Source organism: Elephantulus edwardii, unplaced genomic scaffold (assembly GCF_000299155.1).
Source record: "Elephantulus edwardii isolate Elephantulus edwardi_28Jun2011 unplaced genomic scaffold, EleEdw1.0 scaffold00010, whole genome shotgun sequence".
NCBI classification, from domain to species: Eukaryota; Metazoa; Chordata; class Mammalia; order Macroscelidea; family Macroscelididae; genus Elephantulus; species Elephantulus edwardii.
This window is the reverse complement of record NW_006399760.1, coordinates 30,210,661-30,228,498: the sequence shown is the minus strand read 5'-3', so window position 1 is coordinate 30,228,498 and position 17,838 is coordinate 30,210,661. Positions and strand designations below refer to the sequence as shown.

Below are 17,838 nucleotides of genomic sequence, written 5' to 3'. Positions count from 1 at the left end.
TATGAAAATACAAGGCCCTCTATGAAAATGAAAATACACACACACACAGAGGAGAGGAAGGCCCTCTATGAGGTGGATTGATTCAGTGACTGGGGTAATTGGGATGGGAGTATCAGAGACGGTGCGATTGGCACAGGACAAGGCAGAATTTAGTACATAGGGTCGCTAATGAGTCACAAGGCGACTCGACGGCACATAACAACAACAACAAATATATATATATATATATTGCTAGTTAGAGAGCGAGGGGGGGAGAGAGAGTTAGTTAGTTAGTCACCTCAAACCTTACACCTGAAATGAAATATATCTCCAATAGTTTCTAGGAATAATTATTGCCCATTTTAATCAGCACATATAAGAATCTTTTTAAAGTCAGAATAGTTTTCTGCCAGTACATTCCCCATAGTTAATTGGGTTTTATTTCTGAATTTATGATGCATGCTCTAAAAATTCTGAACTATTCACAAAATATATTTGAAGAGCAGACTGAGGTTCATTATTTATAACTCAGTCAAGATACCAAACTGGCTAGATTGTAAACCTGCTGATACAGTACCTTTTCTTCACCAGTCTAAGATTTGTTCCCACTCAAGTTACTAATTTATGTGCAAATTGAATTTGCCTAATGCATTTAGTAAGCTCATTTGTGTTTCTCTTTTTTAAGCAATTTCCTCTACAATGTGGATTAAAACACTTTTTTTATATCTAAGAAAAGATGACTATACCAAATAAATGTATTTTCTGTTTCTCACATTACTCTACATACACATCACCCAGAGACACTAGAGTGATTTCCTCACATAAGCCAAGTACTTGTCAGAAAACCAAGTCTCCCTGTATTCTGACCAGATTCAACTCAACTGAGAAATTAAAACAGAACTCCTTCTGAGGCTAGATTAGAGAGCACACAACTCCACTTCAGCATACTATTTTCAGTATCATTCTAACCTTCTCAGACTCTTGATTTGTCATCTTCCTCCATTTACATTCTTCAAATAAATATTTCTTATGACATCTTTGAATTTTAGTGTTATGGAAGAATATGAAATATATCATGAACTTCCAAAAGAACACGCACATCTATTTTGATAGAAGTGTGGCCAGAATGTTCCTTAAAAGTGAGAATATATGTGATGTTATCAGGAAGAACTAGTTCTTTTTTTTTCCAATGTCCTAAGGATAATTTTTTGTTGTTTTTTCACTTTTTAATTTTAAATTTATTTTAATCAAAGTTTACAGAAACTAGTTCTTAAAGAATGCTTGTCTGGATTTGGTCAAGTGGTGAGTTGGATAAAAAGAGGAAGAACTTTTATGAGCTGGATTGACACAGGGGCGGCAACAGTCAACTCAAGCACAGATGCAAAGTGAGGGTGGTGTGGGATCTGACTGCACTGCATGCTGTTACTCATATTCCCTGGGACTCAGAGTTTATTTGATGATCAGAGATGATGAAGAAGGCCCAGAATCAGTCTATTGTTTATACTGTCACTATGAATCCTACTCAGCTCAACAGCACCTAACAACAACAAGATTAAGAAAATTCCTAAGTAGCACAGTTAGATGCTTGACTACTAAGCTCTGCTAAGTAATGTCAGCAGTTCAAACCCTGATTCTGAAAGGGTGTTCCTGGAAACCTGATGAATTGAAGTTCTACTCTGCACATACTGGTAATCTTAAATTAGAACTGATGAGATACCAGCTCATTTAGGGCTGAGTCACTTCATTTTATTGGTCCCCACTGTCTTAGACACTTTGAGGAACTGGGAATCAAAGTCAGATGAAATGGTCAGTGTCATCTAGGAATGCACAGACTTTGAGGTAAGATGAGAATGGTACAAATCACCATGATACCAAATAGGACAAACTACCAAACTTTCAGTGTTCTAGAAACGTTTTGAATTACCACAGTAACTAGTGAGACATTTGAAAGATTGAAATGTTCAAAACATTTCAGAATAATTTCACCAGTGTCACTTCCAATGACTGACAATTTTGCAGGACTCTAAGCAATCTTTGTTTCTATCTCTATTTGCTTTCTAACTCGAACATTCTGTTGCTGTCTAAATAGGCTTCCTTGACCATCTTCTCTTACATATTCACTACACAGAGTTAGCATACATTCCAGTAAACAGGGGAGCCTTCTGTGGAACTGAGCCAAATTGTTGTTGTTGTTAGGTGCCATCAAGCTAGTTCCAACACAAAGTGACCCCTACAACAACAACAGAACAAAACACTGCCATCCTGTACTATCCTCACAATCACTGCCGTGCTCAAACTCTTTATTGCAGCAACTGTGTCAATCCTTATGTCTCTTTTAGAATTGTTTTTTTGTTGACATTCTACTCTAACAAGAATGATGTCCTTATTCTGAGACTGGTTTCTCCTTATACATTATCATTAATCACTCATTTCATTAAATTGAAAGCAACTTATAACCGACCCTACATTGAGTTTGCAGAGACTATGAATTGCATAGGAGAAGATTGTCCATCTTTTTCCCTCATAGCTACTAGTAGAGTCAAACCAGCTATCTTTAAGTTAGCAGAAGATCAAACACTGCAGCCTTCATAAGGATCATATCTCAATATCAAGAAAATAAAAATCCTCATTCTTTTCAACTGGACCAATAGACAACACCGTGATAGTTGAAGAAAAGATTGAAGTTGGCGATGATTTCCTTTTACTTGGATTAACTATCAACATCCATAATAGAAGCAATCAAGATATCAAGACATGTTGCGTTGGGAAAGTCCACTGTCAAAGGCCTCTCCAAAATGTTATGGGCACTGATGTCCATTTCAAGACTAAGCTACATTTGATCCAAGCCTTAATATTTTCAATTGCTTACTTTGTATCCAAATTTTGGACAAGGAATAAGGATGACAGAAGAATTGGTGCCTTTGACGTGTAGAGGTGGAGAATAATACTGAATATTCCATGGACTTTCAAAAGAACAAACATCTGTATTGAAAGAAGGGTAACAATGAGGCTCCTTAAAGATAAATATGGTGAAACTTGGTGCAACCACTCTGGAAGGCACGTTGACATTTTCTAAAAAAACTGAACACAGAACCCACCTATTCCACTGCTAGAAATAGACTCCGAGGAAAATAGAATAGAGACACAAATGGAAATTTGGGCATTTGATGTTCACAGCAGTGCTGTTCATAATAGAAAGAAAATAGAAACAGCCCAAATTTCCATCAATAAACAAAAGAATTGAGAAATTGTTGTATATTTACATGATGAAATGCTATACAGCATTCAAGAGCAATGATTTTGAAAAATACTGTATAATATAGGAGAGGTTGGAGAGCATGAAACTGAGTGAACTAACTCAGTATCTTAAGGACAAATATTGTATAAGCTCATTATTGTAAAAATGGGATTACTGGTAAGATGTATGCAAAACATCCAAAGGATTGGGGAGGGAATCTTGAACATAGAGAGTTATACGGACAAAGAGAAGGGTTGAAAAAATTAGGAATGATCCAGTAAACACCCTAAAAGGTGAAGTAATAAGGGGCATGGATCAATGCTGAGTAATTTTATAAAACACTATGTACGGGAATGATACTATACATCACAATGTGAATAAAAGAATACATGAGATTGAAGATGGCAGCCTCCGCAGGAAGGTTGATCTGGGCCTTGGTGGCCAGACATGTGAGCTCCATCCCTCAGGGCATGTCCATCTCTACAGCCCAAAGGCCAGCTGCTTCCGGAAGAAAGAGCTTGACCAACTGGTGGTCTCGTTCCCCTCAAGCAAAATGTACCTTCAGAACCAGTTCCTCCTTCCTGGCTCCTGCCGTCACCCAGGATGCCCCCTATTTCAAGGGCACAGCCGTGGTCAATGGAGAGTTCAAAGACCTGAGCCTTGATGATTTTAAGGGGAAGTACTTGGTGCTTTTCTTCTACCCCTTGGACTTCACCTTTGTATGTCCCACAGAAATTGTTGTGTTTAGTGACAAAGCCAACAAATTTCACGATGTGAACTGTGAGGTTGTGGCCATATCTGTGGATTCCCACTTTAGCCATCTGGCCTGGATAAATGCATCTAGGAAGAACGGTGGGTTGGGCCACATGAACATCCCACTCCTGTCAGATTTAACGAAGCAGATCTCCCGAGACTACGGTGTGCTGTTGGAGGGCCCTGGTATTGCACTAAGAGGTCTCTTCATCATCAACCCCAATGGTGTCATCAAGCACTTGAGTGTCAATGACCTCCTGGTGGGCCACAGAGTGGAGGAGACCCTCCCCTTGGTGAAGGCATTCCAGTTTGTGGAGGCCCATGGCGAAGTCTGCCCAGCCAACTGGACTCCTGATTCTCCTACAATCAAGCCAAGCCCAACTGCTTCTAAAGAATATTTTGAGAAAGTCAGTGAGTAAGTGGATCACCCATGTGCATCTGTAGAGCTGCTTACACTAGAGAAGAACCCTGAGTTAGAGACCCCAGTGTGTGTTTCAAAGGTGATTGTTCATAGAGGGAGGGAGCAATGCTCATATTAATAAATATTACTCTAAATATTTTTGTGACATAGCTAAAGGCTGTTGAAACTTGGTTAGCTCCAGTGTAAGGAATCTTACCTGTAACATCACGATGGCTAGTTACAATGTCTGTTCACCTCTACGTTGCATCATTACTTCAATGAGGAAAAGAAACTCTTCTTTCTTAGCCTTATTTACAGTATACATGTAAATAGTACGAGACATTTACAGCTTCTAATCAACATCCTGAAATTGTCTCCTTGAATTTTTTCATATTAAACTCCGTTTTCTGTTAAGATCAGTTGTTAGCTTCTGAGGTCTGCTCCTGCAATGAATGTATATGTGATTGAAAGAACGTGTGAATCATGTTTTGAGAACACAATGACAGAGTGACTTCCCTGGTCATGCATGAACCCCATCCCTGGTACCATGTTTACACAGTTCACTTGTGTCTACATACATTTCTAGATATTGATTGTGTCTAATGAATTATGTTTATTGGGCTTAAGGATTGGATTTTTAAATCACTGTAATTACCTTCTTCAAGTGTTCAATGTAAAGTATATAACGAAAAATAAACTTATTTTAAAATAAAAAAAGAATACATGAAACATATATATGTATATATATCACAATGTATAAGAATTTTGTATGCAAATCTATATAAAATAAAAATATTTTTTAAAAAAAGATTGTGAAACTTCATGTTGTCAGAAGGGGCCACTCGTTAGAACAAGTCATTGTGCTTGAAAAGTGGAAGGTCAGAGAAAGAGAGGAAGACCCTCCATAAAATGGATTGGCACAATAACTGTAACAAAACTCTCGAGCATATCAGAGATGATGAAGATGGCACAGGACAGAACAAGGCTCAGATTTGTTGTCCATAGGTTTTCTGTGAGTTGTAATTGATTCAGTGGACCCTAACAATAATGATAAAATAAAATGAAGGAGTTGAAGTGGTATAGTCTATAGAAAATTGTGTTACTAACCCAAAAGCCATGACTTTTTTGAATCAACTAGTTTGATTCAACTAGTCACTCCTTGAGAGAAAGATAATTTCGTCCTACCTTGGAAATCAAAAGGAAGGTCAGGTGTGAGTCTGTTCTTCCTTCACAGCAATGAACTTGAGCTTAAGAGTAAAGTTAGTTGCTGTTGAGTCAATTTTAACTTATGTCAACGCCATATGTTTCAGAATGGAATGGTGCTCTACAAGGTTTTCAGTAAGTATGATCTTTTTTGAAAGTTAATTACCAAACCTTTTTTCCTTCTTCTTCCCTTTTTTTTATTTTTTATATTTAATACACTCAAACATAGTATTATTTTAGGTGCAATTTACATATAAAATGAATTTTATCAATTTGTTAGGTGCAATCAATTCAACTATAAGTCACAGCAACCCTATGAGCCATCAGTGATTTACACATGAATTGTTTTGTGCCATTGCTTGCCATTCTAGCAATGTATTGGCATCTGCCTACTTCTTTCCTGTTTTATCTCTTTCCGTTAGTCTCTTATCTCTGTCCCTTGTGATATTCTTACCTTTGTTTTGGGTAAATATTTCCCTGTAGATCTCATATAGTTGATTGTTCTAAAAAGCACATTTTTTACAGTTGTTATGGTTTGATTTATACTCTTGTTTGTTTATTTATTTATTTTTGTCTAAAATTAATTCTCTGGACTTGCCTTCAGGAAGTTACAAGGTTGTCTCAGGACAATAAGTTTGGATTTACCTTATTCTCTTTCAGACAGGTAAATCTGGTCTTGATTTCCATTATCTTTGGATTTTGTTCTATGTTTTTTACCCATTTTTTTTTACACTTTTTACCCTTTCTAATTAGACTTTTCATCATGGTATATATCAGAGTAGTAGGTAGTGGCAGTCAGCCACTACCTAGTCCTTCAATTCTCAAATAAGAAGAGGCTGGGATTTACATAGGCCACTAGTTTTTAGACAAATTGCTTCCTGGGTCTTCATTTTCCTTCACTTTTCTTTGCTCCAGGTAGAAAGAAATCCATTGTTGCTTCTTAGATGACTGATGATATGCTTTTAAGATCACAACTACTACTCACCAAATTAGATGTAAAACATTATCTTTAGAAACTGTGTTTTGTCAATTGATTTAAATGGTCCCTGAGAATATGGTTCTTATCCTTTAGGGGCAATTTTTTTCTCCTAATGTCTAAATAATGTCTATAGTTTTGTCTATTATGTTCTTAACTATAGGGGTTAGTGTATGTCTAGTATTTGCATATATGTTAACTGAACTGTTGGGTTTTACCTATTTATGTACTCAGGTGTATTGTGTGGCCTCTCTAATCTATTTTGCATACAAACTTACCTGTGTATCTTTACACATTATTTTAGTTTTTATTAAGGTTGAAGGACTGTAGATATTATTGTATTTATACAGGTTATTCTTTATTCTTGTATTTCTTATAAACCTCTCAGAGTCTTCCTTTACCTTGGTCACACACTAACTTCTCTATATTGAGTGTTGTCCTTCCCTTTACATGCATTAACACACTATGTAGAGTCTTCCTCTCATTCCCTACCCTCCCTGTTAGCCATCAAAGAATATTTCTTTCTTTGTGAAACTATATTATTTACTTTTTAAAAATAGCTTCATCTGACATTACTTTGGACATATTAGAAGGTGGAATCAGTCCTTGGAGAGGGGCGTCATGTTTGGGAGGGTGGAGGGGCAGTGCAAGAAGGGAAGGCCCTCTATGAGGTGGATTAATTCAGTGACTGGGGTAATGGGAGTAGGTGTGTCAGAGACAATAAAATTGGCACAGGATAGAGCAGGGTTTAGGGCTACTGTACATAGGGTTACTATGAGTCGCAGATGACTCGACAGCACATAACAACAACATACTCTATTAGTCTGTTTGTGATTGACTTATGTCAGTCAGTGTAATGTACTCCAGAAAAGTGTTTCAATAATTCATTATTATTCTTTATTATTTCATATTTTATCATATGTATATACCATATGCCAGTCTGTAGTCAGGGACCACTCCAAATTATTGAAGATCAATGATATTAGTTTGAGAACTAAAGCAAGTCTGATTCAGGCCGTGGTGTTTTCAACTTGCTATGCATCTGAGATATGGACAATGAAAAATAATAACAGAAGAAGAATTAATGCCTTTGAATTGTGATGTTGGAGAATATTAATGGATATTCCATGGACTGTCAAAAGAATAATGCAGCCAGAGTGTTCCTTGTAGGCAAAGAGATAAAGCTTCATTTTACATACTTTGTGGATGTTGCCAGGAGAGGCTATTCCTTGGAGAGGGGTATCATGCTTGGAAAGACGGAGAGTTGGCTCTGAATAAGATAGATTGACACAATGACTGCTGCAATGGTCTTGAGTATGTCAGAACTGTGAAGATGGCATAGGATAGGACAAGGTTATGATCTGTTGATCATAAGTTTGCTATGAGTTGTATTCAACTCCACAGTGCCTAACAAGATAGGATAAGATTGGCTCAGGATAGAGCTGGGTTCAGAGCTGTTGTGCATTGGGTCGTTATGAGTCACATGTGATTTAATGGCACATCACAACAATATGATATACTTTCCTCATTCTTATTGAATCTGTATACTAAGTAAATAATCTAAGAAGTTGGACAGTATGAATAAGAACATAGCATCAAGATTTGAGAAAGACTCATTCTCAATTCATAATGTACATGTCATAATTATCTATTATTTGAGCAACTTGATGAAGACATCTCACTTCTGCTCCATTTAGACTCAACTCTGATAGCTCAAACAGTAGGAGTTGGAGTGGAGGTAGGAGTTAGAGTCATCGGAAGGTTCAGCTACTCATATTTCTGGTAGTGGATATTGACAGTAGACAGCTATGTTAGCAGGGATTAGTACTGGAACTTCTACATATTGCTGTTTGCTTTTTCTCATAGTATGGGGGCTAACTTCTTGGGTAATCAAGTGTCCCAAGGAAAAAAAGTCACTTGATAACATTATTAACTTTCTTGAGCTTGCTTTGGAAGTCATGCAGAGATTTCCCCCCCACCCAAACCCGCATGGCCTGGACATAAGAAGCTGCAGTACAATCCCAAAGGGACATGGTTTGATCCATCAGCTGTTCTCCGGTCAGTCAATCACCTCCAGTGTGATTTACCGCTTCTGAAAACCTCCTGGAGGGACAGCAATGAGTCAGCTCTGACTCCACTGCACACAACAACAACAGCTCTTATAAAATGCAAGTTTCTGCTGCGGGCTCCTATTTAAAAGACAAGGCATTTGATTCCAGTATTTGATGTAGCGTTTCCAAGGAACTCACAGCATTTTAAAGCTACTAAATTCTCTGCACTTTGTCTAAAAATTATCTACATTCTTATCATGTATAAAATATACTCACCTTTTCTGAAGATTTTTCCAAATTTTAATCTTTAACATTAGACTCAGGCTTGAGTCTAAGATCTTTTAATTTCATCATTTAAATGAGAATCTCAGAACACTTGATTGTGCTATACTTGGACTAGGAGGCTGTCATCAGAACAGAGCAAGGAAACCCTGCATGGTTCAAAATCAGGAAAGGTTTATGCCAGGGATGCATTCTATCTCCCTATATTTTACAATCTATGTGAGGAACAGATCATCCAGGAGGCTGGGCTTTATGAGGAGGAATGTGGCATCAGGATTGGAGGAAGACTCATAAACAACCTGAATTATGCAGATGACACAACCTTGCTTGCCAAAACTGTGGAGGTCCAGAGGCGTTTGCTGCAGAAGATCAAGGACTGAAGTCTTCAAATATGGATTAAAGCTCAACATCAAGAAAACAGATTCTCACCACTGGGCCAATTGGAAGCATTACAATAGACAGTGAAGAGACTGAGATTGTTAACAGCTTCAGTTGCTTGGCTCCACAATCAACTCTGTTGGTATCAGCACCAAGGAAGTCAAAAGACAGATTACACTGGGAAAATTTGCTGTCAGGGACCTTTCCAGAGTACTGAAGAACAATGATGCCAGTCTGAAGACTAAGGTGCACCTGATCTAAGGTGACTAAGTTGCCATGGATTAGAAGGCTGGACAATAACTAAAGATGATAGAAAAAGAATTATGCCTTTGAGTTGTGGTGCTGCAGAAGAGTATTGAACATACCATGGACTGCTAGAAGAACAAACAGGTTCATCCTTGAGAGGCAAGGATTTGGAAGCTCCGTCTGACATGCTTAGGGTATGTTGCAAGAAGGCATCAGTTCTTGGAGAGGGACCTCATGCTGGTAATGGAAAGAGAGCACAGGAGAGGAAGACTCTCAATGAGCTGGATTGACTCAGTGACTGGGGTAATAGAGGTAGATGTGTGAGAGACAAGAAGGTTGGCTCACCATGAATTGCAAGTGACTTGAAGACACATAACAACAACAACAACAATCCAAATACAGATGATCTTCTTGTGGTTCCTCAAGTATTTTGTTGCTATTAGGTTGCCATTGAGTGGAGTAGGACTCATAGCAACCCTATGAATAGTTGACCTATGACTTATGAGCCTACCCTATCCTGTGCGTCCTCATCATCTCTGATACACTAGAGCCCTTTGCTGAAGTCACCATATCAATTCATTTCGTAAGAGTCTTCTTCTTCATTGCTGACCCTCCATCTTTCCAATGAATAACTTTGCCTAACTAGGTGTCCAAAAATATGAAAGTTGAAGCTTTACCATCCTTGCCTTCAAGGAGTGCTCTGGCTGTACTTTCTCAAGAAATATCTTTTTGTTCTTTTTTGCAGTCCATGGGATATTGTGCACTCTTCTCTAGCATCACCACTCAAAGACATCAATTCTTCTTCTGTCATCCTTAATCATTATCCAACTCTCTGATGTGTAGCAGGTGATTAATAAGACCATGACCTAAATCAGGTGCACTTAGGTGTTCAAACTGACATCATTGCTCTTTGACATTTTGGCGAGGTCCTTGACAGTGGACTTGCCCAGTGTAATACTTCTCCTTATTTCCTGATTGCTGGTATCAAGAGTTTTGATTGTTAATCCAAGCAAGATTAAATTATTGGCAGCTTCTATCATTTCTCCTTCTATCAAAATGTTGACTGTTGGTCCTTTGGTGAAGACAGTTGTTTTCTTGATATTGAGTTATAATTCATACCAAATGCTGTAGTCCTAGATCTTCTGCAGCAAGAGTTTCATATGTTCTTTTTCAACAAGCAAGTTTACAAGCAAATACTGCAAGGTCTCCACAAAAAAAAGACTGCCAATCCAGTAATTAAATAGATGATATGAAAAGATTTTTCATAAGGAAGACATTCAGATGGCAAACAGATACATGAAGAAATGTTCAAAATCATAGGCAATCTGAAAGGTGCAAATAAAACAACAATGAGAGACCATCTCACCCCAAGAGCAGTAACAGTTTTATAGGACAATAAGAAGTAAATGTTGTAGAGGATGTGGAGAGATTGGTACTGTCTTGCACTGCTGGAGAGGTTACAAAAGGGTACAACCACTTGAGATGCAGTTTGACATTTTCTCAAAAAGATGAATGTTGAAATCTCACATGAGCAAGCTATTGTACTACTAGGAATATAAGGAAACTAAAACTGAGGCACAAATGAAGATATGTACATCTATGTTCATAGAAACACTATTCACTATAACAAGAAAATGGAAACAGCCCAAATTCCTACCATCAAATGAATGGACTGAGAAATTATGGTACATTCACACAATTAAAAACTATGCAGCACCGAGAAACAATATTTTCATAAAATACTATATAACATAGGAAAATTTAAAAAGCATTATTCTGAGTAACTAATTCAATCCAATAGGGACAAATAGATCATTAGACTGTTATTGTAAGTATAGAAGAAGAACTAGTAAGATGTGTCTAAATGTCCAAAAGGATTGAGAAGAAAGGAGTTAGGGAGTAGGAAAAGGAGAAGGGTGGAAATCACAAGGATAACAGAGTTTAGTGGGCAAATGTGTGGCGGGATAAAGGAATAGGAAGGCTTCAATGGAGACTCAAAAAGATGAGGTAATAATAGGCATAGATCTATAGCAATGAATTATGTAAAATACAACATATATAGATTACTCTATGAAAAACAATAGAAATGAGATATTTTATAAAAAATGTACGTAAATTAAATGTAATATAAATTAATTATTGTATATAAACCAATAAAAAATATTTTATCTTAAAAAAAAATAAAAAGTCACCCCCGAGTCACATTGATCTGACCCTTTTATCTCTACATTGGGCCTGCTATGCGGTTGTTGCAAGGCAATCTTTAAAATTTGTAGAAATTCTGTTTTTTAATGGAAAAGAATCAAGTGTTAAAATCCTTAAAGGGACTAAGTCTTTTTGAGATCTTAACAAAGGATTTCACTCATCTTTTTCATTTTGTCTTTAAACTGTTTTCTTGAATGCACCTTTCGTTTCATATCTACCCAGATGCTGTTTTTAAACTTCACATTGTTTGCCATCTGGAAAGATTGATATTGGAAAATAACTTGGTTTTGTACTCAATTCCTTTTATTTTTAACATTTTTTTCCTTCTGTATATCTTTCTCTAGGTAATCCTGTTGCATAGTTCACCAAGTGTTACACTATTAACCCAAAGGACACATCACCAGCAGCTCTCTAGGAAAGAGACGGACATCTCCTCCCCCAAAAATAACAACTTTGGAAAACCATTAGAGGGTTAGCGATGAGTCAGTTCTGACTCAACAGCAACATACTGAATTTGAGTTACCTTTCTCAAAATATTTTACTAAGGGAAGCTAGAGAAGTCAGTCAACATCTTCAGTTCGATCATCTATTTCATTATATATATCTTCTATTTCTCACATTACTACAGGTCACATTTTTGCTAAACTTGCCAACATTTTTTTTTCTTTCTTAATCTTTGAAGATCTTGTTTTCTTTCATCTTGCAATATTAACCTCACTTTCTTTAAACACTTCATAGGGCATCAGACTTCTGCTAATAGTTTTGAAGGAAATTTAGGATTTCATTATCCCTGTAATCTTTCCAGATTTTATCCATAATCCAATACAAAAGCCAGAGTCACATAACTCCATTGTAATTATTTATCGTTATGTTTTTAATGACAACATCCTGCTTTCAACTACTAAAATTGTCTTCTGCTTCTGGGTAAAAATTACTTAAAAATTTATGAGTAAAAATCAAAATTCCTTTTCTCCCCCTCAAATTGCCCAAATTCAGCAGGGCTTGGCTGGGACATCAATTGTTAGTTCACTAAATATTTGCACTGAAGCTGTATCTCCTTTCTTTTTCTTTCCCTTTTTTTATCACTTTTTTTAATGCATATTTCACTTCTTCATTTTATTTCTAGAAGTGACTCAGAAAGGTCATCCTATATACAAGGATGTTGTGTTCAAATAGTGAAGAGGTATCAAAGTATTTGCATATATGCTTTAGAACCAAAAACAGATTGGAAAATAAAATTATTATTATTGGAAAATTTGGTTCTGTAGTTGCTGCATAATGGAGAAGGAATGATTAAGTTTGGAACCCAAGAGCTTCTCTGAAGGGTCTCCTAATACTATAATAATCAGTAGAGAAATTAATGAAAATTTTTTTCAACCTCAGAGTGGTAGGAGTTAAGATGGCAAAGATCCTTCTAGAATGAATAGTTATGTAACAATGTCAGGTAAAGAATACAAACAAGTTAAGTCACTGGCTAGGAAAATATGTTTCCTCAAAGGAATATCAGAAAAAAGAGAAAGAAATGTTTAAATGCTAAGTATGACCTCATGACCAGTCACACTGATAATGGTAATAGCTTCTTTCTTACAAATATATTTGCATTTATTAAATGTTTTCCTTTTTCTAATTTTTATTTCCATAATATTTTATAAAAGTTGTGCAAATGAGGACTATCTTTATAATTTACACTGTAAGTCACAGGATATCAAGATGTGATTGTAATTAAACTGAAAATGTTAGCCTACATACTGACATGCTGCTTTTAAGGACTAGGAAAAACCATTTTTTTAAAAACGATAAAAATTATGTTATAGTAGCTGAAGTATAATGCAGTTGCTTTATTGTTTGGCTATTCAAGTCTCAACAAAACTCAAACTCGTCATCAGTTTGGATCCAACTAATAGGGATCCTCCATGACGTTTCCAAATTGGTAAATCTTAATGGAAAGATACTGCTTGTCTTTCATCTGATGAGTCACCGGTGGATTGAAACTGCCATAGACAAGTAATCTTTCCACTAATAGTTTAACACTATGGACTATCGACTACATCACCAGTGTTTCCTTAAGTATAGGTAAGTAGAACATCCTGCGTTATGCAGACAACACAAATTTGCTTGTTGTAATTGATGAAGATATGAAACAGTTGCTGCAGAAGATCAAGAAGTACATCTTTCATCATTAATTACATATCAACACCAAGAAAATGAAAGATTCTTACCATTGGGTCAAAAGGCAACATCATGATAGATGGAGAAAGGACTGAAACTGTCAACTATTGCATCTTAAATCTGCAATCAATTCCTTTGGTACCAGGAATTAGGATATCAATAGGCATATTACACTGTCTAGAACCTCTACAAAATACTGAAATAATGTCAGTTTTAAGACTAACGTGCATTTGATCCAGGCTATGGTCTTTTCAATCACTTCCTATGCATCTGAGAGTAATCAGTAAATAAGGATGACAGATGAATTGATGCCTTTGAATTGTGCTATTGGAGGGTATTAAATATCCTATGAAATTTTTAAAAAGTCAGATATGTCTTGGAGAAAGTACAGCTAAAGTGTTTCTCGCAGGCAAGGATGGAGAAGCTTCACTTTTCATCTTTTGGAAATGTTTCTAGGAAAAGGTATTCTTTGGAGAGGGTTGTCATGCCTAGAAAAGTAGAAGATCAGTGAAAAAGAGGAAGGTCTCCAATGAGATGCATGGGCATAGTGACTGCAGCGGTGGGCTGTATCAGATATGGTGAGGATGGCATAGGATGGGATAGAATAGGGTTCAGATCTATTGTTCATAGCATTGTTGGGTCTTACTCAACTTAACAGCACCTAACAACAGCAACAACAAACACTATAGTACATAAAACAATATAATTGGTGCCGTTTTTCTTGACAAAAATTTAAAAGTTGAATAATTCCTAGTGATAGACTATAAAGCATGAAGCACTCTCATACACATACAGCTTTTAGGTATGTAGATTGGAATATTTGCTTTAGCAAGAGCTACTTCATTAGAATGTGTGCATTTAGGTATGTAGATTGGAATATTTGCTTTAGCAAGAGCTACTTCATTAGAATGTGTGCATTCCAGTGAATACAGCAGCTGGATAAATCTGAAAGAAATTCTGACATACACACACAATTTTATATATATAACTTCACAACACAATTATTAATATTAAATATAGAGAGAAAATTTTTAAAATATGATGAAATAGATGCCATTGACGATTGCAACACATTTAAAGTGAATGTTCTTGATGTATATGTACAACAATGTTGTTATGTGCTGTTGTTATTATGTGCCGTCGAGTCTATAAAGCAATATTAAAGTTTAAAAGTAGAATAACATGTAGGGAATGATGTTTGAAAATATATAAAATTATTATCTTGGATACATATTTATGTCATAATATAATAAAAATATAAAAGAGAATAATAAACAAAGACTCGGGGTAAAGTTATCTTTGAGAATAATAGGATTAGAGAAAGTTGTACAAAGAGCCCTTAGTGCACCTCTAATATTTTTATTTTAAAAATCAAATCTGAAGAAAATATGGACCAATTTTCAGTATTTTGTTTAATCTGGGTGAAGTGCATGACTGCACTTTTACTACTATAATGTATGTCTGAGTGTTTTAACTATTAAATCTGTGTATGTATAAAATATCAGCTCCATAGTGTTTATTTTGAGGGTGAGAAAAAGAAACTCAGTGAAAGATACTAGTTGGAACAAATGATTTCTTTAGACCTACCTCCAACATAATATAATGAGTTAGGTAGGCTTGACTCAAAAGACAATAATGAAATTTATGCTGTCATGAACATAAAGCAGACAAATGATATGTAAAATTGACAGCAATGACAGTCAGAGGCTCTTGTACTATAACTATCTTTAGCAAGGAAAGCTGTCCAAATCATCAGTGGTGACAGTCCTATGAGAAAAGAGGTATTCCTTCTATCAAGACTGTCCTTGTTCTCAGGAAACACTATCAGCTGAGCTGTCATTACTAACAAAGTCCAGAGAGAGTGAAACCTTTGTTTTTCACTCTGTCTACCCTTCTAACATTGTCTGATCCACCTATTCAGTTGTTTAATAAACCCCATTGTGTTGAACACCTGCACTATGCTGATAGGGAAGTGAGTAGATAATGCTGTCTTGCAGTGATGAGGGAAGTGTGGATATTGTATGATGTGAAAAGTGTTTGCATACATAGTGATTGATGAATCAAACTTAAATACTGAAATAAACTTGAGATATTGATATTATGGATCTTCCCAGGATTTCTATTTTTGTGGGTTTGACTTTCTTTCAAAGAGGTAACCTAAAAGCATTTTTTCCCTAAGAGTGTAAGTAACATATATAAGTAAATTTTAAAACCATTTTTCCCTTCTTTAACCTTTCCTTCCTTATATTAGTAGGTGGAAATCAAGCTGAATTAGAAAGAAAAGTTAAAATCATGAACAGAATGTTTCCTACTTAGTGAAACTGTCTTAAAAGTGTAGTAAGATAGCAATGTAGAAATCTGAGATCTTGTCATTAATTTCTTTATGTATCTATATCCTCATCTACAAAAGGAGATTTGAGGCTGGATCAATGTTTCTAAAATGCAAATCTCAGGTACTCAATATCACAATCACATAAAGATACTAATGAATGACTTGCTGTGGAAATGGTGAACTAATCAGACTTGCCTCTTTCAAGTACAGACACCAAGGTATAAAAAATCTTACTCACATATGATAATTCAAACTCAAGCCCCTTGAAGTTTAGGGGAAACTAGTGAGACCAAAATCAGGCATGGATGAAGATGAAGGAACAAATAAAGATCGGGTTAACAGTGTTATATTCCTGATGCAGGCTGGGCTTGGATCTCACAAAAATAGAAGAAAGAGGGGAAAAAAAGAAGGGAACCTAACCTACTGTCATTGGGCAATCACCACAGAGGGCACAAGTCCTCAACTCACGACTGCTTCTTCACAATCTTCCAAGTGAACTTCCACCTGAATGGGCCTCCTCTACCCTGGGCATGATCCCCCCGCACTGACAAGCAAGCCAAAATTATCTTGAGCATGGTGAAGGGATACTCCTGAACTGAAAGAGTGGTGGTAACTCAATAAAGCATTTTTAGTTTGGCACTGAATTCAGCATATATGCAGAGATAGAGACTTGTATTTGACTATTGTCATAGAAAGAATAAACCTTTATACAAAAAGTATACTCACTGATGTCACCAGGGTCCACCATGCATGAATCCAGGTCATAAGAAGACATTGACTGGCTGGCTTAGAATCACTAAGGGAAAGCCCAGGCCACACTCACCTCTACTACACAGCTTGCCTGTAACAACATGTTATATAGACTCTTGAGTCCCAGCATCATAGTCTTGCCCTACAGCTGACCATGCCTTACAACAGCCCAGCAACCTTAAGCTCACTTACAGCAACAGATGAAAAATTTAAAGATGCTGTAATACAAGGAGTCACTGAGTGGAAGAAAGACTCCACATCACAGAGGTCCCCTGATTCACAGATATTTAGGGACTCAGAGATTCAGGGAAGAGTCTCAAAGACCCCTTCTGTAAAAGGGAAGCAGGAAAAGATACTTTACTATCCCTGTGAGTCAACCTTTGAGAAAAGATGATAGTTATAGAAAGGCTTCAGGTCTTTTTTTCATAGAGTAGCTATGAGTCATGCACTACTAGAAGGCAATCAACAACAACGTGTCAACCAGTTCTTGCACCATCCTCACTATGGACCCCACAGCATGATAGGCGAGAACAATCATTCCCTTAGAGTAAATTTCAGCACATATTTCATATGACCAGCATTAGAATACAACCACTACCAATCACCAAACCCCTAAGAAACAGCACTGCACTGCAGAGAAAATTAACAGATAACTACTCAGATGCACCATCAGCTGCTACACACACACCTGAAGAAAGGGAGCTAAAAAATCTCTAACAATAATGTCACTACAATGTCCTGGAAGTAGCAGACTATTTAAAAATCCACAAAATAAAGCAAAATAAAGGGAGCTCTGGTGGCCTAGTGGCAAGAAGCTGCACTGTAATCCCAGAGGTACATGGTTCAAATCCACCAGATGCTCTGCTGGAGAAGGAG

General features: G+C 36.6%; 1 protein-coding gene across 2 annotated transcripts; it reads left to right on the top strand.

The window, feature by feature from the left end:
- Positions 1 to 3,618: 3,618 nt before the first annotated feature.
- On the top strand, positions 3,619 to 4,389 carry LOC102858684 (thioredoxin-dependent peroxide reductase, mitochondrial-like). 2 transcript variants are annotated; one of them, XM_006880786.1, is made up of 2 exons: positions 3,619 to 3,765; positions 3,820 to 4,389. In XM_006880786.1, the coding sequence occupies exons 1-2, from the start codon at positions 3,619 to 3,621 to the stop codon at positions 4,387 to 4,389; spliced, it is 717 nt and encodes a 238-aa protein (XP_006880848.1). The 2 variants fall into 2 exon arrangements, with proteins under 2 accessions (XP_006880848.1, XP_006880847.1); XM_006880785.1 differs by having other exon boundaries at positions 3,619 to 4,389.
- The last annotated feature ends 13,449 nt before the right edge of the window (positions 4,390 to 17,838 follow it).

Excerpts from the sequence above, each read along its gene's own strand:
- LOC102858684 (XM_006880785.1), top strand. The coding sequence starts at position 3,619 with ATGGCAGCCTCCGCAGGAAGGTTGATCTGGGCCTTGGTGGCCAGACAT.